The following is a 20,665-nucleotide window of genomic DNA, read 5'->3' as shown; positions in this document are numbered from 1 at the left end:
ATATAATAATATGCCATACCAATTATTAGCTTATGTATATGTTACAGTTCAAGTTGATTATCCAGTTGGAGTTGACTTTTCCTAGTTCGAGTCGACTCAAACGGCTGGTTTTAGTAAAAATTGATTATAAATATGAAATGAAGATTTTCATTCAACATTTACTAGTAAAAGTAGACTCCAACTAGTTAAAGTATACTCTTCCCAATGCCATTTAGTAAAAGTTGATTCACACAAACAACCGATTCTAGAAATTAAATGTTACTGTATATTATGTTCAAATCGTGATATTTATAGTCCAGGCTATATCGTCGCCCCCGTTAGGTAAATTATTCCAGTTCGATTTTTTTGCACAAACTTACTCAAAAAGAGGTCCTTATAACGAATCCACAGGATGTCAGGTGGTACCGTAATAAAAAATTGTTTAAACAATTTTTTTTAAACAAATTCACAAAAAAATTCACTTAGGACATTTTTTTACATCATTAATTTGGGTCATTCGGAGCAAAAGAGGTCTTTTGTGATTTTTCTGTAAAATTTATTGTTCTCGCGAGTTATACGTGATTTAAAATTTGAAAAATGTGAAAATTACCATTTTCAAGGCTTAATAACTCAGTTAAAAATTATTATAATGAAAGTCAGAGAGTCACCAAATCAAATTTTAACGACCCCCCTACAAGGTACTGAAGAAATATTTGTCATTCTTGTATTACTAAGGTGTTATTTTTAATTATTAACAATGAGCGCTAGGAGCGTATTGAGGCGGCTGTCAATGTGAGTACGACTGAGATGCACCATTGGACGGTCGGAATGGAGGATCTTACTCGCACTCACATTGACGGCCGCCTCAATACGCTTTTAGCGCTCATTGTTGATAATTAAAAATAACAGCTTAGTAATAAAATAATGACAAAAATTTCTTCAGGATCTTGTAGGGAGGGGGGCTTTAAACTTTGATTAGGTGACTTTCTGACTTTCATAATAATAGTTTTTAATCGATTTATTAAGCCTTAAAAATGGTCATTTCGCATTTTTCAAATTTTAAATCGCGTATAACTCGAAAACTATCAATTTTGGAGAAAAATCACAAGAGACCTTTTTTGCTCCGAATGACCAAAATAATCTAAAAAAATTTTTCCGGAGTGAAATACTTAGTTATTTATAAAACAGTTCGTGAAGTATGCTTCTTGCGCACGCACGCGATGTTTAGAGCACGAGCGGGCCGAGTGCTATATACATCGCCTAAGTGCGCAAAAAGTACTTCACGCACAGTTTCATACAATATTTTATCTACCAAAAAACAAATAAAAAACCTGCAACTCTTCGTCACTGGAATACATTTCTATTTTACAATTTTTTAGAACTTTGACATTTAAAAATTCAAACTTCTGTCCGAACCACAAAACTGTCAAAACTTTTTTTGTAATTTATTACTCACATGTCATCACCATGACAAGGCGAAAGTTAAGGATATTTGATTATATGAAAGTGTGCTAAAAAAAAGTGCGAAAAAGTAAATCCCATTTAAAATACATTATTACTTCAAACACACTTTAAACCCTTCATGTACTGCTATCTATATTTACAATTTTCACACAATAAAAACTTATACATAATATGAGGTAGAGTAGATAAGAATTATTTTTGTGAATTTGGTTAACAAAAATTGGTTAAACAATTTTTCGACCGCGGTACTGCCTGACACTGTGTATTTGTTATAAGGATGTATTTGTTTGAGTCAGTTTATGCAAAAAAATCGAATCAGAATAATTTACCTAACGGGGGCGACGTTACAGCCTGGACTAATAAGTAGTTGAAACGGTCAAAACAAAGAGACGCATACTCATCAAAAATGCACGTGACATTATACTCCTATAAATTGTATAATCTATTTTTACTAACAAGAGTTAGGAAGAGTCAACTTCAACTAGTAAAAGTTGATTTAAATTTTTCAAATCAACTTTTACTGCTCGTTTCAGTTGGAGTTGACTCGAACTAGGAAAAGTCAACTCTAACTGAGAATCAACTTGAACTGTAACATATATACTTTTCTTTTCTAGTAACACGCATCTGTACGGTAACATAGTCATACAAATTCTCATTGGAATACCCTTAGAGATGGTTCATAGTTGGAGGGTTGTCGTGATATACATAGCAGGGGCTTTTGGAGGCTGCTTAACTCATTCTGTTCTTGATAGGAAAACATATTTGGTAGGAGGAAGTGGTGGAACGTTCTCATTCTTTACTGCTCACATTGCTGCAGTTATTTTGGTAAGTATTCACAAGATTAATAATTAAGTACTATGATATAGATCCAACAATAGAAATAGATCAGTATGTATTAATTAAAAAAAAGCGTTAAGCGTTAGTTACATATAAAAAGATTAACCCATTTGATCCCACGACATTTATTTTTCGATAATACAAATTTTTTTTGAACGCCCTTGTTGAACCTGGGTTAAATAGCAAAAATTCATTGTTATTTGACATAAAAAAATTGAATTTTTAGCAAAAAGTAGGTGTACTCATACGAGTACAATGGGCTGATCGGGAGTAAAAAATAAAACATTGTGTAAAAATGAAAATATTTTATTTTCTTACAATATAGGTAGGTACATACGTACTTGGGTATATCTTGTATTATAATTTAACTAGCATGAAATTGTCCAAAATAATCACGTTTCAAACATAGAGTAACTTTACACTTTATACTATAAGTCCAACGCACTTTGGTGGCATAGGCTATGGCTACATGGAAGTTGTTTGTCAATTTTCTTTGGAAAATGACCACTTTCATCCATTTTTAGACTCGGCGGGTGTAATTTCCTCACCAAAATAATCTTTATACCTGCGTTTGGAAGGGTATGCCATAATCCCACAGGTATTTTCCTCACCAAAATCGAAGTGATTATTTCAGGTAGATTTTACAAAAAGGCATTCAAGGGAATTATTTATCTACCTGCTCTAAGATTACAGTAGGTACCTTAATGAGTTAATAATTATGGTATTTTATTTTTAGTCACAATTGCAATTTTGGCATATTTAATAGAAAGTAATCGCGATAGACCTTTACTGTTATTTCAAAATTTTATTTTTTATTAAGTGAAAGTTTTATAAAATGAAAGTTTTAAAAAGTGAAGAAGTGTACTGGAGGTGTTATAAAACAATTTGTAGTGCGAAATTGTTTACTATTATAAGTAGCCGACAACATAATCATGAACCAGATCGTCAGAAGATAGATCGAAAAATTGTTTCTAACTCTTACAAGCGTAAAGCCGAAGAGAATATCAGTGAAAAACCAGCAAAAATTATACGCCAAGAGCTTGCAACCAATTTACCGGAAACAATTACTACAACTGATATCAGTTATATACGAAAAAATATATATAATTATCGACGGAAAATGATGCCTGGTCGACTTCCTTGCAATATTGATGAGGTTCAAGAGTTTGTGAAGAAGTGTGCTCCAAAAACAACCAAGGGAGAAAATTTTCTTTTTATAAACTGTGTCGAAAGTAAGGTAATTGTATTTAGTTGTGAATCAAATATAAGACTTTTACCCACATTGAATTTTGTATATATGGATGGCACATTTTCTTACTGTACCAAATATTATTTGCAATTATTCACTATTCATGGGCTAATTAATGGGCACTATATTCCTTTATTATACTGTTTACTGCCAAACAAAAAAACAGAAACTTACAAAAATCTGTTTTACTTATTAAAATCAGAAATTTTGAAAGCTTTTAAAATTGAGTTTAATCTTAATAAAATTTTTGTAGATTATGAAAAGGCTATACATAATGCCATTAGCCAAATATGGCCGAACGCTGACATACATGGTTGTAGATTTCACCTACACCAAGCTTGGTATAGAAAAATTCAGTCTCTTGGTTTAACATCAGAGTATACAAATGATTCTGAAGTAGGCAAGTGGCTCAAACTTACTTTTGGCCTTATATAAAACCAGAAGACGTATCAGATTGTTTTGTGTTTGATTTAATGTCATGCAAACCAGAAAATGATATTTTAGATAGCTATGTTGATTATTTAGTTGAAACATATATAGACGAAAATGCCATATTCTCCCCATATTTATGGGCAGAGGCAAATTCTTCTGTTATTCGTACCACGAATGCTTGCGAATCTTTTCATTCGCATTTTAATTCATCTTTTTATAATACGCATCCATCCATACAGAATAAGTCAAATAAAAACGGAACATACGCAGTTAATACAGTGTATCGGAACTACGTTTGAAATAGTCTACCAATATAAAAGTTTGACAAACATAAAGCATAGCAACTCAACTACCTGTCTTCTTTTAGGCTAAGACGATGACCAGACAAGCCACAATTTACGGCGCCATAAAAGCAGTAAAATGAAGCGCGAAAATGGGTCTTGTTAAGAAGGATCTGGGTCCAAATTTGTAGCTCATCTAACCACAACAACGACCGAAACACTGTATTTACATCTCGCGACACGCCGTAATTTACATCCCCATCTGGTCATGATTTTTACGGCCGGTGGCAGTTACTGCAGTAAAAAACATGGCCCAGACGGGGATGTAAATTACGGCGTGTCGCGAGATGTAAATACAGTGTGTTGGTCGTGGTTGTGGCTACATGAGCTACAAATTTGGACCTAGGTCCATTTGTTTGCGACACGACGCTGAAGATGGACCCGTTCGATATTGCTTCGCGATATTTTACAGCTCAGTCTGGCCATCCACTACACTCACCGCGGGACCAATTTTCGCGCTTCATTTTACTGCTCTCATGGCGCCGTAAATTGTCGCTGGTCTGGCCGTAGCCTTAGCCTAAAAGAAGACAGGTAGTTGAGTTGCTATGATTTATGTGTGTCAAACTTTTATATTGGTCGACTATTTCAAACGTAGTTCCGATACGCTGTATTAACTGCATATGTTCCGTTTTTATTTGGCTTATTCTGTATACATTTTCTTAAAAAATATTAAAGAATTTCAGGTAGTTAACATATGTTAAAATTCAAAGTTTGCATATTGCAAAACCAATCAAAGATAAAAAAGTTGAACTAAAATTGAAAAATGTAGAAAATTTATTAATAAGATATCAGTCAAATCTAATGACTAGACTGGATTTTGTAAAGTGTGTTTCTTATTATAGTAAATATTAAATAATAATTTATAGGGGAGTCAATATACAATATAATATGTCCCTGTAGGTTGGAATCATATAAAACTTTTTTATTATTAATTTTACGAAAAAAAGTTATTTTTCATAAAAAGTTCTGCATGGTCTAAAACCTAAGATTCAACCATCAGATATTTTCTTAATAACAATTTTCTATATTTTCAAATACTAAGGTACTTTACCCTTGAGCGAAATTCATATTTTCAAATACAAAGGAATATTTGATATTTGATGCATTTTAGATTCTATATTCTATACGATGCAGAGCATTTTATCAAGAATAACTTTTTTGCGTAAAATTTATAATAAAGAAGTTTTCCATAGGTTCCAAGTTACGCAGACATACTGTATAAGAGCGCAAAAATTATTTTTTTGAACATTTAATATTGTTTAAGCTTGTTATTAAATGTATTTTAGGTAAGTAAGTTGTACAGAAAAAATTTTGATGACTTTGTGTAAACATTTTTTTAACTGATAATTTTCGGATTTTGTATTACATTTTTTACCTTTCTTAATTTTCTCAAAAAGAAGTTGTTTATTACATTTTTGAAGTAAAATAATTTAGTGCACTTTAAAACACCTATAAAATTGTAACATATCCGTTTAAACTGGAGTACGGAGCACACTAGTTAGCTCGCGAGTTCAAAAATCCCTTTTAATATAATACAGTTTAAAAATAATAGTTTTCGATCCGAAAACTGTATACATACTGGTTCGCTTCAATGGTTAAGCAGGCTTTCACAGGCAATGGTTGTACGCTCAAGTAATGAACTGTTTTCCTTGTTCACTAAGTAATCAGCAAATCTAACTAAAGTCTATAGCAAAACATTCACGTACGTCTAATGGATCTAGGAAAATCCAACTTTTTGAATTTTTCTACACCATGATTGTCCGAGATGAAATCTAGATCATTTTATTTTCGCAGAGAGAAACACTTCACTTACGGATGCATGCGGCGGGTGTAATTTCCTCACCAAAATAATCTTTTACCTGCGTTTAGAAGGGTATGTCATAATCCGACAGGTATTTTCCTCACCAAGACCGAAATGGTTATTTCAGTTATTTCAGGTAGATTTTACTAAAAGGCATTCAATTGAATTATTAATCTACTATTAAATTACAGTAGGTAGTAATACCTATAACAATTAATTAATTATATTATATTATTTTTAGGCACAATTGGAATTTTGACAAAAATGGCATGTTTAATAGAAAGTGATTGCGGTAAACCTTACGCGGTATTGGTATTTGAAAATTTTATTTTTTATAAAGTGAAAGTTTTAAAAAGTGCAGAAGTGTTCTGGAGGATAAAACAACTTGTAGTGCGAAATTTTTTACTGTTGTTTTGAAGCTATTTCCTTGTGGCATTTTTATAATTAAGTATTTTCGATGGGAAATAAGCCACAACTTTACCAAAAAAATAAATTTATTAACGTTTCGACGCCCAAGTCGGGTGTCGTTGTCAAAATACAAAATAATACTAAATAAACAAAAATGTATATTTAGTAATATATAAATGGGCTTTTATTTATTAGTTGGGCGTCGAAATGTTAATAAATTTATTTTTTTTTGTAAAATTGTGGCCTTTTTCCCATCGAAAATACTTAAATTTTTTACTATTGGTGCAACTTTTACAATATCTAGAAGTAGCCTACAACATAATCATGAACCAGATTGCCAGAAGTTAGATCGAAAAATTATTTGTAACTATTATAAACGTAAAGCCAAAGAGAATATTATTGAAAAACCAGCAAAAATTATACGCCAAGCGTTTGCAGCTAATTTTTCTGAAACAATTACTACGATTGTTGTCAGTTACATAAGAAAAAATATACACTGTGTCCGTAAAGTATGGAACAAATTTTTTTTTTTTAGCTAAACAGAGCATTTTAAGAAATAATCCTGAAACACGTCGATTTTTGATTTTAATTTACCGTATTTTAAAATAATATTCTAATATACAGGGTGAATTACTTTCGAGTAATGACGTCACCGTCATTTTTTTTTAAATGGAACACCCCCATTTTGTCTCAATTTTCGGATTACTCTAGCTGAGCTGATTCCAAAAATGTATCACATGTTGATTCAAATTGGTACAGGGGGGACAAAAATACAATAGCTTTGTGTGTGTTCTTAAAGTAACGCGTTAGTTAAATTAACAAAAATACTTATTGTATTTTTGATATTTTAATTAATTTTTGATTTTAATTAATTTTTGATATTGTTTAATTTAATATCAAAAATTAATTAAAACTTAATAATATGAGCACACACAAAACTATTGTATTTTTGTCCACCCTGTACCAATTTGAATCAACATGTGATACATTTTTGGAATCAGTTCAGCTATAGTAATCCGAAAATTAAGACAAAATGGGGGTGTTCCATTAAAAAAAAATGACGGTGACGTCATTACCCGAAAGTAATTCACCCTGTATATTAGAATGTTATTTTAAAATACGGTAAATTAAAATCAAAAATCGACGTGTTTCAGGATTATTTCTTAAAATGCTCTGTTTAGCTAAAATATAATTTGTTCCATACTTTACGGACACAGTGTATAATTATCGACGAAAAATGATGCCTGATCGACTTACTTCCAATATTGATGAGGTTCAAGAATTTGTGAAGAGGTGTGTTCAAAAAATAACCAAGACCAAGAGGGAAAATTTTCTCTTTATAAACTATGTCAAAAGTAGGATAATTGTATTTAGTTGTGAAACACATATAAGACTTTTAGCCACATTGAATTTTATTATATGGATGGCACATTTTCTTACTGTACCACATATTATTTGCAATTATTCACTATTCATGGGCTAATTAATGGGCATTATATTTCTTTATCATACTGTTTACTACCAAACAAAAAAAAAACAGAAAATTTAAAATATTTTTTATTTGTTAAAATCAGAAATTTTTAAAGCTCTCAAAACTGAGTTTAATGCTAGTAAAATTTTTGAAGCTTTTGAAAAGGCTATACATAATTCAATCATTGAAATGTGTCCGAACACTGAAATACATGGTTGTAAATTTCACCTACACCAAGCTTGGTATAGAAATGTTTCGGTCTCCTGAATCAGAATATAAAAATTATTCTGTAGGAGGCAAGTGGCTCAAACATATTTTTGGCCTTACATATAAAACGAGAAGACGTATTAGCTTGTTTTGTGTTTGATCTAATGTCATGCAAACCAGAAAATGAAATTTAAGATAGATATGTTGATTACTTAGTTGAAACTTATATAGACGAAACTGCCATATTCTCCCCATATTTGTGGACAGATACAAATTCTTGTGTTATTCGTATTACGAATGCTTGCGAATCTTTTCATTCGCATTTTAATTTATCGTTTTGTAATACGCATCCATCCATATATTATATTTTCTTTACATTTAAAGTTTGCATATTGCAAAACATATCAAAGATAAACAAGCTAAACTGAAATTGAAAAATGTAGAAAATTTATTAATAAGATATCAGTTTAATCAAATGACTAGAATGGATTTTGTAAATTGTCTGTCTTATTATAGTAAATATTAAATAATAATTTATACGTCTTGCATAATATTATCTATATTATAAATTATTATTATAATGTAAGGAAATTAATGTCTTGTATTCGGATTTCGGATGCTTTCATAATATACATTCCTAAATTAAATCTATATTTTTATTTTATTACCTGAGTGAGTTGGTGAGGAAAATACCTACCGGAGTAAAAGAAACCCTTAAATTTGGTGAGGAAAATACCTGTCGGATTATATGTTTTTACTGGTTGGTGAGGAATTTACCTCCGCCCTTTTAGACTAATTGTTACAAATTCTGCTAGTCGTTTTGTAGAATACTTAAGTAGATTTTTTAATGTAGGTATTTTAAATTTCTTGGAAACTGGTCCACGAAATTGCACTCGTCACCAATAATTGCGCTCTCGTGCATATATTATATGGTATCCAGTAAAAAGTAAAATAGCCAGAAATAAATTTATCTCTTCCTGCGTTACATGAAGTGATGATTATTATTTTGAGCGGCATATTGGGATAAACCGTAATCGTACCCCTTCCTAACTGCCAAAGTGTCATGGCCGCCGTCGGGACCTATTGTGCTGACATTTACAATGTTTACATATAGAAAAGTTTGTTTTTTTCTGCTTATAATGCCGTTTTCTAAAGATATTAGTGAACAAAATCGATTTGCTAACAATATTTAATATATTTTAAATGTGCTAAAATTGGATTCAACAGCAAAAGTCGCATAAATAACATATAAATGACGAATTTGTTTACCTATTACAAATGGGGTTATGTGGTTGTAACTGTTTATTTTGGGAATAAAATGAAAATGATCAATTAAACGACTGGAAAACTGTAAGTATTACAATTAAAACATGTTTATCCTATCACAAGAGTTCACTTCATTTTAAGAAAGCTAATCATTATTATACAATAGACATGTATAAACTGCCATGTACTTTTAAGGTTACTTTTGATCTGTTTTCAAAGCTTATGATTAAATGTTACCTCTTTATTAATTAGATTTGCCAACAAAAGATGCATGATTAAGGCCAAATGCAATTCCTTTGCTAAAGTCATAAAAAAAGTACAAATACAGTTAAAAAAATTATTTTAAAAAGGTCTCTCAAAAGACATGAAAATTATACAACAACTCAAAAAACTAGAGGATGTAAAGAAAGCCAGGTTATTGGAAATGGAATTCCTGTTTAATTGAAAGCCAGTAAACTATCCAAGACTTTTCAGAATCAAATGTGTCAACTTGTAAAACGATTCTTCTGACATTTTTAGTAAAAACCAGATTATCCTCAAGAAAAATTCTGTTTAAGTGAGACTCAAAGTCATATTTGTGAATGTGTCATCTTTGAATGAAACAATTTTTTTACCTCAACAATTAAATGTATGGATCTAATTAAAAACAATGCTGAATCAAGTACAGTTACAGAAATACAATCCTTTGAACTTCTAAATGTGATTGTTGAAAGTGTTGAAATAGCTACTGCATAGGGATTCGAAAGGGATAGACTTGTTATGAACGCACTTGATCATGTACTTCTTACTGTTATAAAGTTGAAACAAAACTTATTTTATGCTTTTTTATCAGTCACTTTTAATTGTGTATCAACTTTACGTGGTACATCGTGCAAAAATTGCTAAAAATGCAAACATTATATTTATTTTCTGTGTTACATTGGATACTATGATTGAATGTCTTCCTCTTTTAGATAGTGAAGTGAAGAACATCTTGAAGTTCCAATGATGTTTCAAGATGAGATAAATCGAAATAATGGTTGTATGTTAGAAGGACAGAGAATACGAAGAAATGTTATTGCTGCATACTTAGTGTAGTGAAATACAAACTTCAAACATTATAATATATTTTTTTATTTCAAACATTTCATATGATTATGAAAGAACATCTTCCTCTTTAAAACAATGAAGAAGTGAAGAACATAATAAAGTTCCAACGAAAATGATTCCAGATGAGGAAAATCGAAATAATGGTTGTATGTTACATGTATAGAGAATACGAAGAAATGTTATTGCTGCAAACTTAGTGTAGTGAATTAAAAACTTATTGTCAAATACAAATCAATTTATTTCATACTTTTATAATATATAGTGGTACAATTTTATATGTGTTCAAATAAAAATATTAATAAATAAAATACAATAAACACAAATCATGTATATCTTACAATGAATTACAAAATCAAAAATTAATTACAAAAATATCAAAATAAATCTAAAATATTAAAAAGTAACCCATAATTTTTATAGTACCTACATACTTTGGTTGGTACTCTAATAATTTGGAAATCCATTAAAGTTTGTAGATGGAAATTGCAGGTATCTAAAAAATATATAAAGTAACTCAACAATCTCTTTTCAATTAGGGTTGCAGTTGATAAAGATGAATGACCCTTGCTCGGGAAATCAAATGTATCTAAAAAAAAATTAAGTAACAGCTTTCTAACAAAACAATCTTAGCACTAAACGGAAACAAAGATACTGGTAAGTATTAAAACATTTTTTGAAAAATCTTTCTGAAAGTGAAAATAAAGACTACTCTCTATGGGAACAACTAAAACTGGGTATGCTTTACAAAAAAATGTATCCAGAACAAACTTCTTCTCTATAAGGCAATACTACTACAAGTCTGGATGTACAGGATTTAATTCTGGGGAACTGCCAGTAACACATAATATGCAAAGACTACAAAGATTCCAATCCAAAGTCTTTCATGATGTCCGATTTTTTTAGTACCACTACCAAATATCACGCTAAACTTAAAATTCTTACAATGAAGATAGCTAAAGCTTGAGTACACATAGATAGATCCAACCAAATAAATAAAAACAATTAATGTATGTAAAATGTATGTTAGTCTTCTTCCACTTGCAGAAGATATTTTCAGTTGTTTGTGCCACTGTGAACTTAAGATCTCTAATATTAACCGATGATAAATTTATGAAAACTGATTTTAAATATTAAAAACTTTCAGAGATATTTCAATTTTCGAAACATCTTATAAAAGAGTGAAAAATATTCAGAGACACCTTACAGCCATAAACCAGTAAAACTAAAATATTTAATGTTTTTGTATAAATTAATATTTATGGACTTTTTAAATATATCTTTAAAAATTTTATGATAAATAAAATGATTTTGAGTAAAGGCAATATTTTTTTGTATGGTAATAGAAAAGATTAATATTTGAAATCATATACAGCATCACATTTTATAAATTATAATCTTTTTATTATAAAAATAGTAATACCGTGTGTCTTCGGATGGGGTGCCCAAGAGGAAAAACTTTTTTATTTTCAATTTTAGCGAAAAATGTCATTCTTGATAAAAACTTTTGCTTGTTCTAAAACCCCATAAAATGAACTAAAATTCAAGTTTTTCAAATCCTGCTTATTTTTATAGCCAATTTTATGTAAATCCCTATAAATTTTTGCACTAAGTTCGAAATTGTAACAATAATAACTTGGGAGAACAACCCTTTCACTTCTCTGGATTACGAAGCCAGACTTTGTCGTTCTCCTTGAATCATCCAATTATTTATTAATTAAATAATTATTAATACAACAATTTTAATAATGAAATTTATCACAAGATAAATTCTTTATTGATAGCTTAACATTGTCAAAAAAATTGACAATTCGCAAATTATTTATCGAAGTTGATAGTTACTAAGCTACATTGTGGCTTGGCAACACTAGATTATTGTTAAGATTTCAAACTTAGTGCAAAAATTTACATAAAATAGGGATTTACATAAAATTGGCTACAAAATTAAGCAGGATTTAAAAAACTTGAATTTTATTTCGTTTTATGGGGTTTTAGAACAAGCAAAACTTTTTATCAATAATGACATTTTTCGCTAAAATTGAAAATAAAAAAGTTTTTCCTCTTGGGCACCCCAACCGTGGACACACTGTATATAATTATAATACTAAAATCACAATAAAGATGCACTAGAAAGAAACAAACACAAGACATGATGAATGTTATGAGGAGCACTCACAAATCATGATTTACAAAGTTTATACATTGTAAATCATGATTCGGGAGTGCTATTTGTATCATTCAACATGTCTTGGGTTGTTTATTTCTGGTGCATCCTTATTGTGAGTTTAGTATAAGAGAATTACAAGTTTTATGTTAAATCTTCTGAATCAAATTTTTGTTAGGTATCATGTCACTCTTACTAATTTTATCCCATAAACACTTTGAAATAATACATTTTTTAGTTTCATGACTGTTATCAATTGTTGGATATCATATTGGCTACCATATTCGCTATTGTGGCTTTATTGACAGCAGCTCTAACTAATGATGATGGAGTCGATTTTCCATACTATGGTCTTAGATTGTTCAGCTATGATTGTGAGATTCTACCAGAACCACATTTACCTTGGATCTTTCTCTGAATTATCAAATGCAAAAGTTCATATTTTTTAGGGTGTTTCATACCTAAGTATTATTGACCTAAGTATTCCAGCTTGTGTCTCTTTAGTCAAATGGAAATTATTATATGAAACTCTACAAGAACACATTCATATTATAATCAATTAAGTATATTAATTTTAATCACAAATGTTTATTGGTTGAGAGAGTGACTTTTTTACTTATGCTCAATCAAATATTTTTACTATTTTCTGTTAGTTTTTTAATAGTTATTTATGATATAAGTGTTAAAAGTACACATTTAAGGCACGCATGTGAAAGTCTGCAATTCACATGAGTGCCTTAAAAATGTACTTTTTAACACACATATCATACAATATTTTTTCTGCAAACGTAATTACAGAATAATATCTACAAAAACTTTTTTCTACAACCGTGTTAAAAATTCAATTTTTAGCACTCCATAAGAGCATTAAAAATGCTACTTTAAGGCACAAGTGCTTTAAAATTTTTATGGCACTGCAATTCGTATTGACCGTATAGACAATTTTGATGTAATGTCACAAAAATATAAAAATGGAATGTCAGTCAAGTTCAAGTAAAAGTTTTTGTAGATATTGTCCTGTAATTACGTTTGTAGAAAAAATATTGTATGATATGCGTGTTAAAAAGTACATTTTTAAGGCACTCATGTGAATTGCAGAACTCGCTATCGCTCATTCTGCAAACTTTCACATGCGTGCCTTAAACGTGTACTTTTAACACTTATATCATAAATAACTATTACTTGAACTGACATTACATCAAAATTGCCTATACAGTCAATACGAACTGCAGGGCCATAAAATTTTTAAAGCACTAGTGCCTTAAGGTAGCGTTTTTAACGCTTGTATAGAGTGCTGAAAGTTGCATTTTTAACACGGTTGTAGAAAAAATAAATTTTATGTATATTTTATCTAAAAAAGTATTTAAGCACTTAAATATTTTTTCAAAAATAGAATATTTTTATGAACTTCTTTAATTCTTTTTTATTTTAACTTTAATGCAATCTGTTATCATTATAACAATATGACAGATATAAAAAATGACACAGTGGGAACTACACTCAGGGGTGAGAACTCTTTACATATTTATATTAATTTAGTCTACATTACCATATTTCTGACTTTTTTACAAATTAGTAACTACTATCTACTTCCCAGTGGTGTAGAGATCTGTAACTTTTCTTAACCCTCTAGTGCCCTAGTTTGCCTCAAGGCGGGCCATAATAAAAATTTCCATGCTTACTATTTAAGTATTTTATAGCTGCAATACCGAAACCAGCCTCTGGACTAGATCAGATAAGCATCCAGCTTTTAAAAGTTTGGGTGATCAGACAGATTTTTACCCTATAATTTTCAGTTTAGCATGATATTTGGTAGTGGTACTAAAAACATCGGACATCATAAAAGACTTCGGATTCAAATCTTAATAGTTATTGCATATTTGTATTACTGGCAGTTCCCCAGATTTAAATCCTGTACATCCAGACTTGTCGTAGTATTGCCTTATAGAGAAGAACTTTGTTCTGGATACATTTTTTTGTAAAGCATGCCCAGTTTTAGTTGTTCCCATAGAGAGTAGTCTTTATTTTCACTTTCAGAAAGATTTTTCAAAAAATGTTTTAATACTTACCAGTATCTTTGTTTCCGTTTAGTGCTAAGATTGTTTTGTTAGAAAGCTGTTACTTAATTTTTTTTTAGATACATTTGATTTCCCGAGCAAGGGTCATCTTTATCAACTGCTACCCTAATTAAAAAGAGATTGTTGAGTTACTTTATATTATTATATTTTTTAGATACCTGCAATTTCCATCTACAAACTTTAATGGATCTCCAAATTATTAGAGTACCAACCAAAGTATGTAGGTACTATAAAAATTATGGGTTACTTTTTAATATTTTAGATTTATTTTGATATTTTTGTAATTAATTTTTGATTTTGTAATTCATTGTAAGATATACATGATTTGTGTTTATTGTATTTTATTTATTAATATTTTTATTTGAACACATATAAAATTATATCACTATATATTATAAAAGTATGAAATAAATTGATTTGTATTTGACAATAAGTTTTTAATTCACTACACTAAGTTTGCAGCAATAACATTTCTTCGTATTCTCTATACATGTAACATACAACCATTATTTCGATTTTCCTCATCTGGAATCATTTTCGTTGGAACTTTATTATGTTCTTCACTTCTTCATTGTTTTAAAAAGAAAGATGTTCTTTCATAATCATATGAAATGTTTGAAATCAAAAAATATATTATAATGTTTGAAGTTTGTATTTCACTACACTAAATATGCAGCAATAACATTTCTTCATATTCTCTGTCCTTCTAACATACAATTATTTCGATTTACCTCATCTTGAAACATCATTGGAACTTCAAGATGTTCTTCACTTCACTATCTAAAAGAGGAAGACATTCAATCATACTATCCAATGTAACACAGAAAATAAATATAATGTTTGCATTTTTAGCAATTTTTGCACGATGTACCACGTAAAGTTGATACACAATTAAAAGTGACTGATAAAAAAGCATAAAATAAGTTTTGTTTCAACTTTATAACAGTAAGAAGTACATGATCAAGTGCGTTCATAACAAGTCTATCCCTTTCGAATCCCTATGCAGTAGCTATTTCAACACTTTCAACAATCACATTTAGAAGTTCAAAGGATTGTATTTCTGTAACTGTACTTGATTCAGCATTGTTTTTAATTAGATCCATACATTTAATTGTTTAGGTAAAAAAATTGTTTCATTCAAAGATGACACATTCACAAATATGACTTTGAGGCTCACTTAAACAGAATTTTTCTTGAGGATAATCTGGTTTTTACTAAAAATTTCAGAAGAATCGTTTTTACAAGTTGACACATTTGATTCTGAAAAGTCTTGGATAGTTTACTGGCTTTCAATTAAACAGGAATTCCATTTCCAATAACCTGGCTTTCTTTACATTCTCTAGTTTTTTGAGTTGTTGTATATTTTCATGTCTTTTGAGAGACCTTTTTAAAATAATTTTTTTAACTGTATTGGTACTTTTTTTATGACTTTAGCAAAGGAACTGCATTTGGCCTTAATCATGCATCTTTTGTTGGCAAATCTAATTAATAAAGAGGTAACATTTAATCATAAGCTTTGAAAACAGATCAAAAGTAACCTTAAAAGTACATGGCAGTTTATAAATGTCTATTGTATAATAATAATTAGCTTTCTTAAAATGAAGTGAACTCTTGTGATAGGATAAACATGTTTTAATTGTAATACTTACAGTTTTCCAGTCGTTTAATTGATCATTTTCATTTTATTCCCAAAATAAACAGTTACAACCACATAACCCCATTTGTAATAGGTGAACAAATTCGTTATTTATATGTTATTTATGCGACTTTTGCTGTTGAATCCAATTTTAGCACATTTAAAATATATTAAATATTGTTAGCAAATCGATTTTGTTCACTAATATCTTTAGAAAACGGCATTATAAGCAGAAAAAAACAAACTTTTCTATATGTAAACATTGTAAATGTCAGCACAATAGGTCCCGACGGCGGCCATGACACTTTGGCAGTTAGGAGGGGGTACGATTACGGTTTATCCCAATATACTTGACTGTTCTGTAATATAAGTAATCAATAATTTCATTGGTCAAAAAATTTCTCGCAATAGTTCAATACGAGATTTACCTCGGATTTACTCTTTCATATTTCATATCATCCAGACGGCCCTTGTAACCTGTTGTAGATATCATACTAATATCAGTCATTTCTTCGGTCCAATTTTATTTTGACTTTTTTATTTTTTATCCCTTCTTTGGTTTTATCCATTTTATCTTTTTTATCCATTCTTTGGTTTTATTTTGACCCTTCAATAAATTTTCTTTTCTAATGGCAAGGGGAAGATTGTCTTCTTTGTCGTTGTCAGAGTCATCACTCATGTAATGAACTATTTCTCTATTTCTCCAGGAATATCATTCGGAAAGCTTTGGGTTTGAAGATCATCCTTATCTATGTCCTCATTGTAAGTTTGCTAGTCAACCTTAGGAGGAATAACTACCGCCGATACATCTTATGAGTGAAACTCGCTATGTCATTTGAAGCTAAAGCGGGTGTTTTATGATTTCCATAAAATCCAATGGGACTCATAGGCCGCACTGTACTTAAATGAGTACATGTCTATTTTGTAACATAAAAACAACAATAATAAAAAAATCTTCCACTGTATAAATAAACATTACCAGTACTTACCCTTCCCACACTAAAAGTTCAAAAAATGATAAATAATATCAAAACCACAAAATAGCAACACTTCAATCATTCAACAGAAATATGGAGATTAGCTTCTAATTACTGGGTCATAGGTTACGAAGGGGAGCGCCTCCGAGGGTATAATTTGTGAAAATCTAGTAGAACACTTCCTAATAGAATCGGATATATACATGGAGTACCACTCTTTTGCAAGATGTGTCACTACTAGGCCTTTTTTCTGCTGTACTCGGACTAGTACAGTGGGACCAAATGGGTTTTAACATAATCTATTGCATTATCTATTGACATATCTATCTTAATCATCATCTACTCAAATATATCCATTGTCTCATAACATAAACACTTCCTACTTTAAACAGACGAGGCCTACGACAAGATAACCCCCTGTCCAATTTATTTTTTAACCTCACCACTAAAGGCTCAATCTATCACCACAAAAATCATTGCGTACCTATGCGGGCAACCTTGCCTACTAACAAGTAGACTAAGAGAAATTTATAAAAGCTTCGAGAGAAAAGCAAGGAAGTTCAGGCTGGAAGTAAATGAGAAGAAGGCAAAGTATATGCAGATGAGAGGAAATAATGGACAGTTAGTGCAGTTTTGGGAAACATTTGCCCCAGATAAGGAATATAACTTTGAGATAGTTGGAAGCAACAAGCAAGCAAGCAATTTGATTCAACCCAGAGATGTCCACACTATCGAAAAAGTACATTCGGGTGTAACAATTCATTGGGGCGAGGTGTTTTGACCCGAGTAAAAACAGGGATCACCCCACCTCGCTCCAATGCCCCAGGCCATCCCTCCCCCCCCCCCATAGCACGCTGATGCGCGATGGGTTTACAACTATCAGCCAAATGCTCTTCACAATGGAATCCTGGGTAATAAGATTCCAATGTGGTGCCCTAATCGAATTCAAAATTGCTTGCTTGGGCCCCAAGTCATTGTACCAAGCCCCACTGAGCTCAGTCCAATGGCTTGGTGCTCAAGTATTTTTTGTTTTTTATATTTTTTTTGTTTTTTTTTTGGTGGCTTACGCCTTTTCTTTTGACTTTACCTGATCGTGATGTTAGACCTACGCTTGTGATTTCGTGTCTCTTCGGCAGTTGGTGTTTCGAGCTACGAACTATCTACTATTTTTTTGTTTTACTTCTTTATCACTTTACTTTCACTTTATGTTTCTCTTTATTTTTTTTTACTTTATTCCACTATTTGCTGTTTAGGACGTTTGTGCTTCCATATGTGGAAAGCGTCATACCCTAGCATCTCTCGCAATATGGGGCTTGGGTGATGTTCCAACTCCGCGAATTTGACCGTTGCCTTGTCTGTCATCATTTCGGTGACTGTCATCTGTTGTAGTTCTCTGAACAGGAATAGTTCTGCGACGTACCTCGGGACTTTGGCTGCTCCTCTTAGGCTGCTGTTGTGTGCCGCTTGAGTCTTCTTTTTTTGTGTGTTTGCATACATGTCCCCATGCGAGAGATGCGTATGTTAATACCGGTAATATTATGCTGTTTATTAATCTTAACCTAGTTTTTACTGTTAATTTACTTTTCTTGCCTGTGAGTCCTCTTAATGTTGCTCTCGCTATGTTAGCCTTCTGAACTGTGGCTTCTACGTGTTTTTGGAAGGTTAATCCTTTGTCCATGATGACTCCTAGGTATTTGGCTTCGTCTTTCCATTCGATGGGGTTGGTCTGCACCGTCAGTTGTTCTTCTGGCTGCTGTCTTCGTTTCTTGTATAGTACCGCTTGCGTCTTTTCGGAGTTGATGGCTATCTTCCACTTTATACTCCATTCTTCGATATCGTCTAACGCTGTTTGCAGGTTGGTCACTGCTATGTCTACATTTCTGTGTTTGGCCGCTATCGCTGTATCGTCGGAGTAGAGGCTCATAAGGGTGTCTGGTGTTCTAGGTACGTCTGCGGTGTATATTGTGTACAGCAGAGGTGACACGACTGCTCCCTGTGGTACTCCAGCCTCCGGGATCCCGAGCTCGGATCGTTCGGACAGGACTTGTCCTATCCGAACCCTGAAACTCCGGCCGCCCAAGTACGAAGAGATCAGCCTCGTTATCGCCCCGCTGTACCCATAACCTCGCATTTTATATATGAGCCCTTTATGCCATACTCTGTCGAAAGCTTTGCTTACGTCCAGGAATGCTGCTCCAGTGTACTGCTTGTCGTTGAATCCAGCTGCTATGTACTCAGTTAGTCTGAGTACTTGTATCTCGCTGGAGTGCTCTGCTCTAAATCCGAATTGAGCTTCAGGGATTATCTCTAGTCTATTTGTTTCCGCTTGCAGCCTGCTGAGGATGATTCTTTCCATTATCTTGCTGATCACTGGGAGTAAGCTGATTGGCCTGTAGTTCTGCGGGAATGTATGGTTCTTGCCATGTTTTGGAATCATAATGACATGGGCCTCTTTCCATCTGTTTGAGAATATTTTATATCTTAGTATCGCATTTACTATGTTTGTAAAATACACTATAGGTCTTCTGGGCAGGTATTTTAGGGCTCTATTTGTTATTTCGTCTAGACCAGGCGCTTTTCTCGGTGAACTGTTTTTTTATATGTATGTTCGTTTATTTCTTCCGGTGATGTTGGGGAGATGATGTCTTCTGGATCGTCTAGTGTTGAGATAGTTGGACAGTTCGATTATTTGAGAGTAACGATAACAATTAGAAATGAAGAAACTCAAGAATAGTCCAAGTAATGAAGCTTAAAACAAGACAAACCCTCGCAATTTTTACAGAATGGATCGATTTGCTTGAAAATTTGAGAATAAATAGTTAATAGTCCAAGTATCAAAATCTATATGTTGCCGAAAGGCGCTATTACCATAGGGGTGGTTACCACCCCATCCCGGGGTGGAAATTTTTTATTACATTTTGACCGCAAAAATTGCTAAAAACGTTCATTCTAAGGAAAAAACGTTCTATACATTTTTTTGATAAAATTAACAGTTTTCGATTTATTGGCTATCGAAAGTGTTAGTTTTATATCGAAAAATGTTTTTAATCAGTTTTCTGCTAATAACTCCAAAACATTTCTTTTATCAAAACAACTTTTCTTAACAAAAATGTAGCTTTTGAAAAATTACAACAAAACTGTTTTTATTAATTTTCTGTAAGACCAATATAGTGGAGTCACTCTGAAGGTTTTCACCTCCGATTTCGTTGAACCTTCATCGATTTTCATGGAAATTGGTGAGTAGTTAGAAGATACTTCAAGGAACAAAG

At 31.6% G+C, this 20,665-nt stretch overlaps 1 protein-coding gene and 2 long non-coding RNA genes across 5 annotated transcripts in view; 2 read left to right on the top strand and 1 right to left on the bottom strand.

Annotated features, from left to right (window-relative positions):
- The window catches only part of LOC126881483 (rhomboid-related protein 1-like), a 121,973-nt gene that overhangs the window by 77,654 nt on the left and 23,654 nt on the right, over window positions 1-20,665 (top strand). For all 3 annotated transcript variants that reach the window (XM_050645768.1, XM_050645769.1, XM_050645770.1), the window contains one exon: window positions 2,058-2,268. In XM_050645768.1, the coding sequence (XP_050501725.1) occupies window positions 2,058-2,268 (211 nt within the window). The remainder of the gene's footprint in view (window positions 1-2,057; window positions 2,269-20,665) is intronic.
- Window positions 9,199-10,867, top strand: LOC126881485 (uncharacterized). The gene is made up of 2 exons (XR_007696877.1): window positions 9,199-9,539; window positions 10,409-10,867. It is a non-coding gene; the product is annotated as an uncharacterized LOC126881485 (long non-coding RNA).
- Window positions 15,108-16,747, bottom strand: LOC126881484 (uncharacterized). The gene is made up of 2 exons (XR_007696876.1): window positions 16,433-16,747; window positions 15,108-15,563 (listed from the first exon to the last, which is right to left on the bottom strand). It is a non-coding gene; the product is annotated as an uncharacterized LOC126881484 (long non-coding RNA).

The sequence above is a fragment of the Diabrotica virgifera genome, chromosome 3 (assembly GCF_917563875.1).
Source record: "Diabrotica virgifera virgifera chromosome 3, PGI_DIABVI_V3a".
Lineage (NCBI taxonomy): Eukaryota > Metazoa > Arthropoda > Insecta > Coleoptera > Chrysomelidae > Diabrotica > Diabrotica virgifera.
This window is presented reverse-complemented; position numbering and strand designations above follow the sequence as displayed.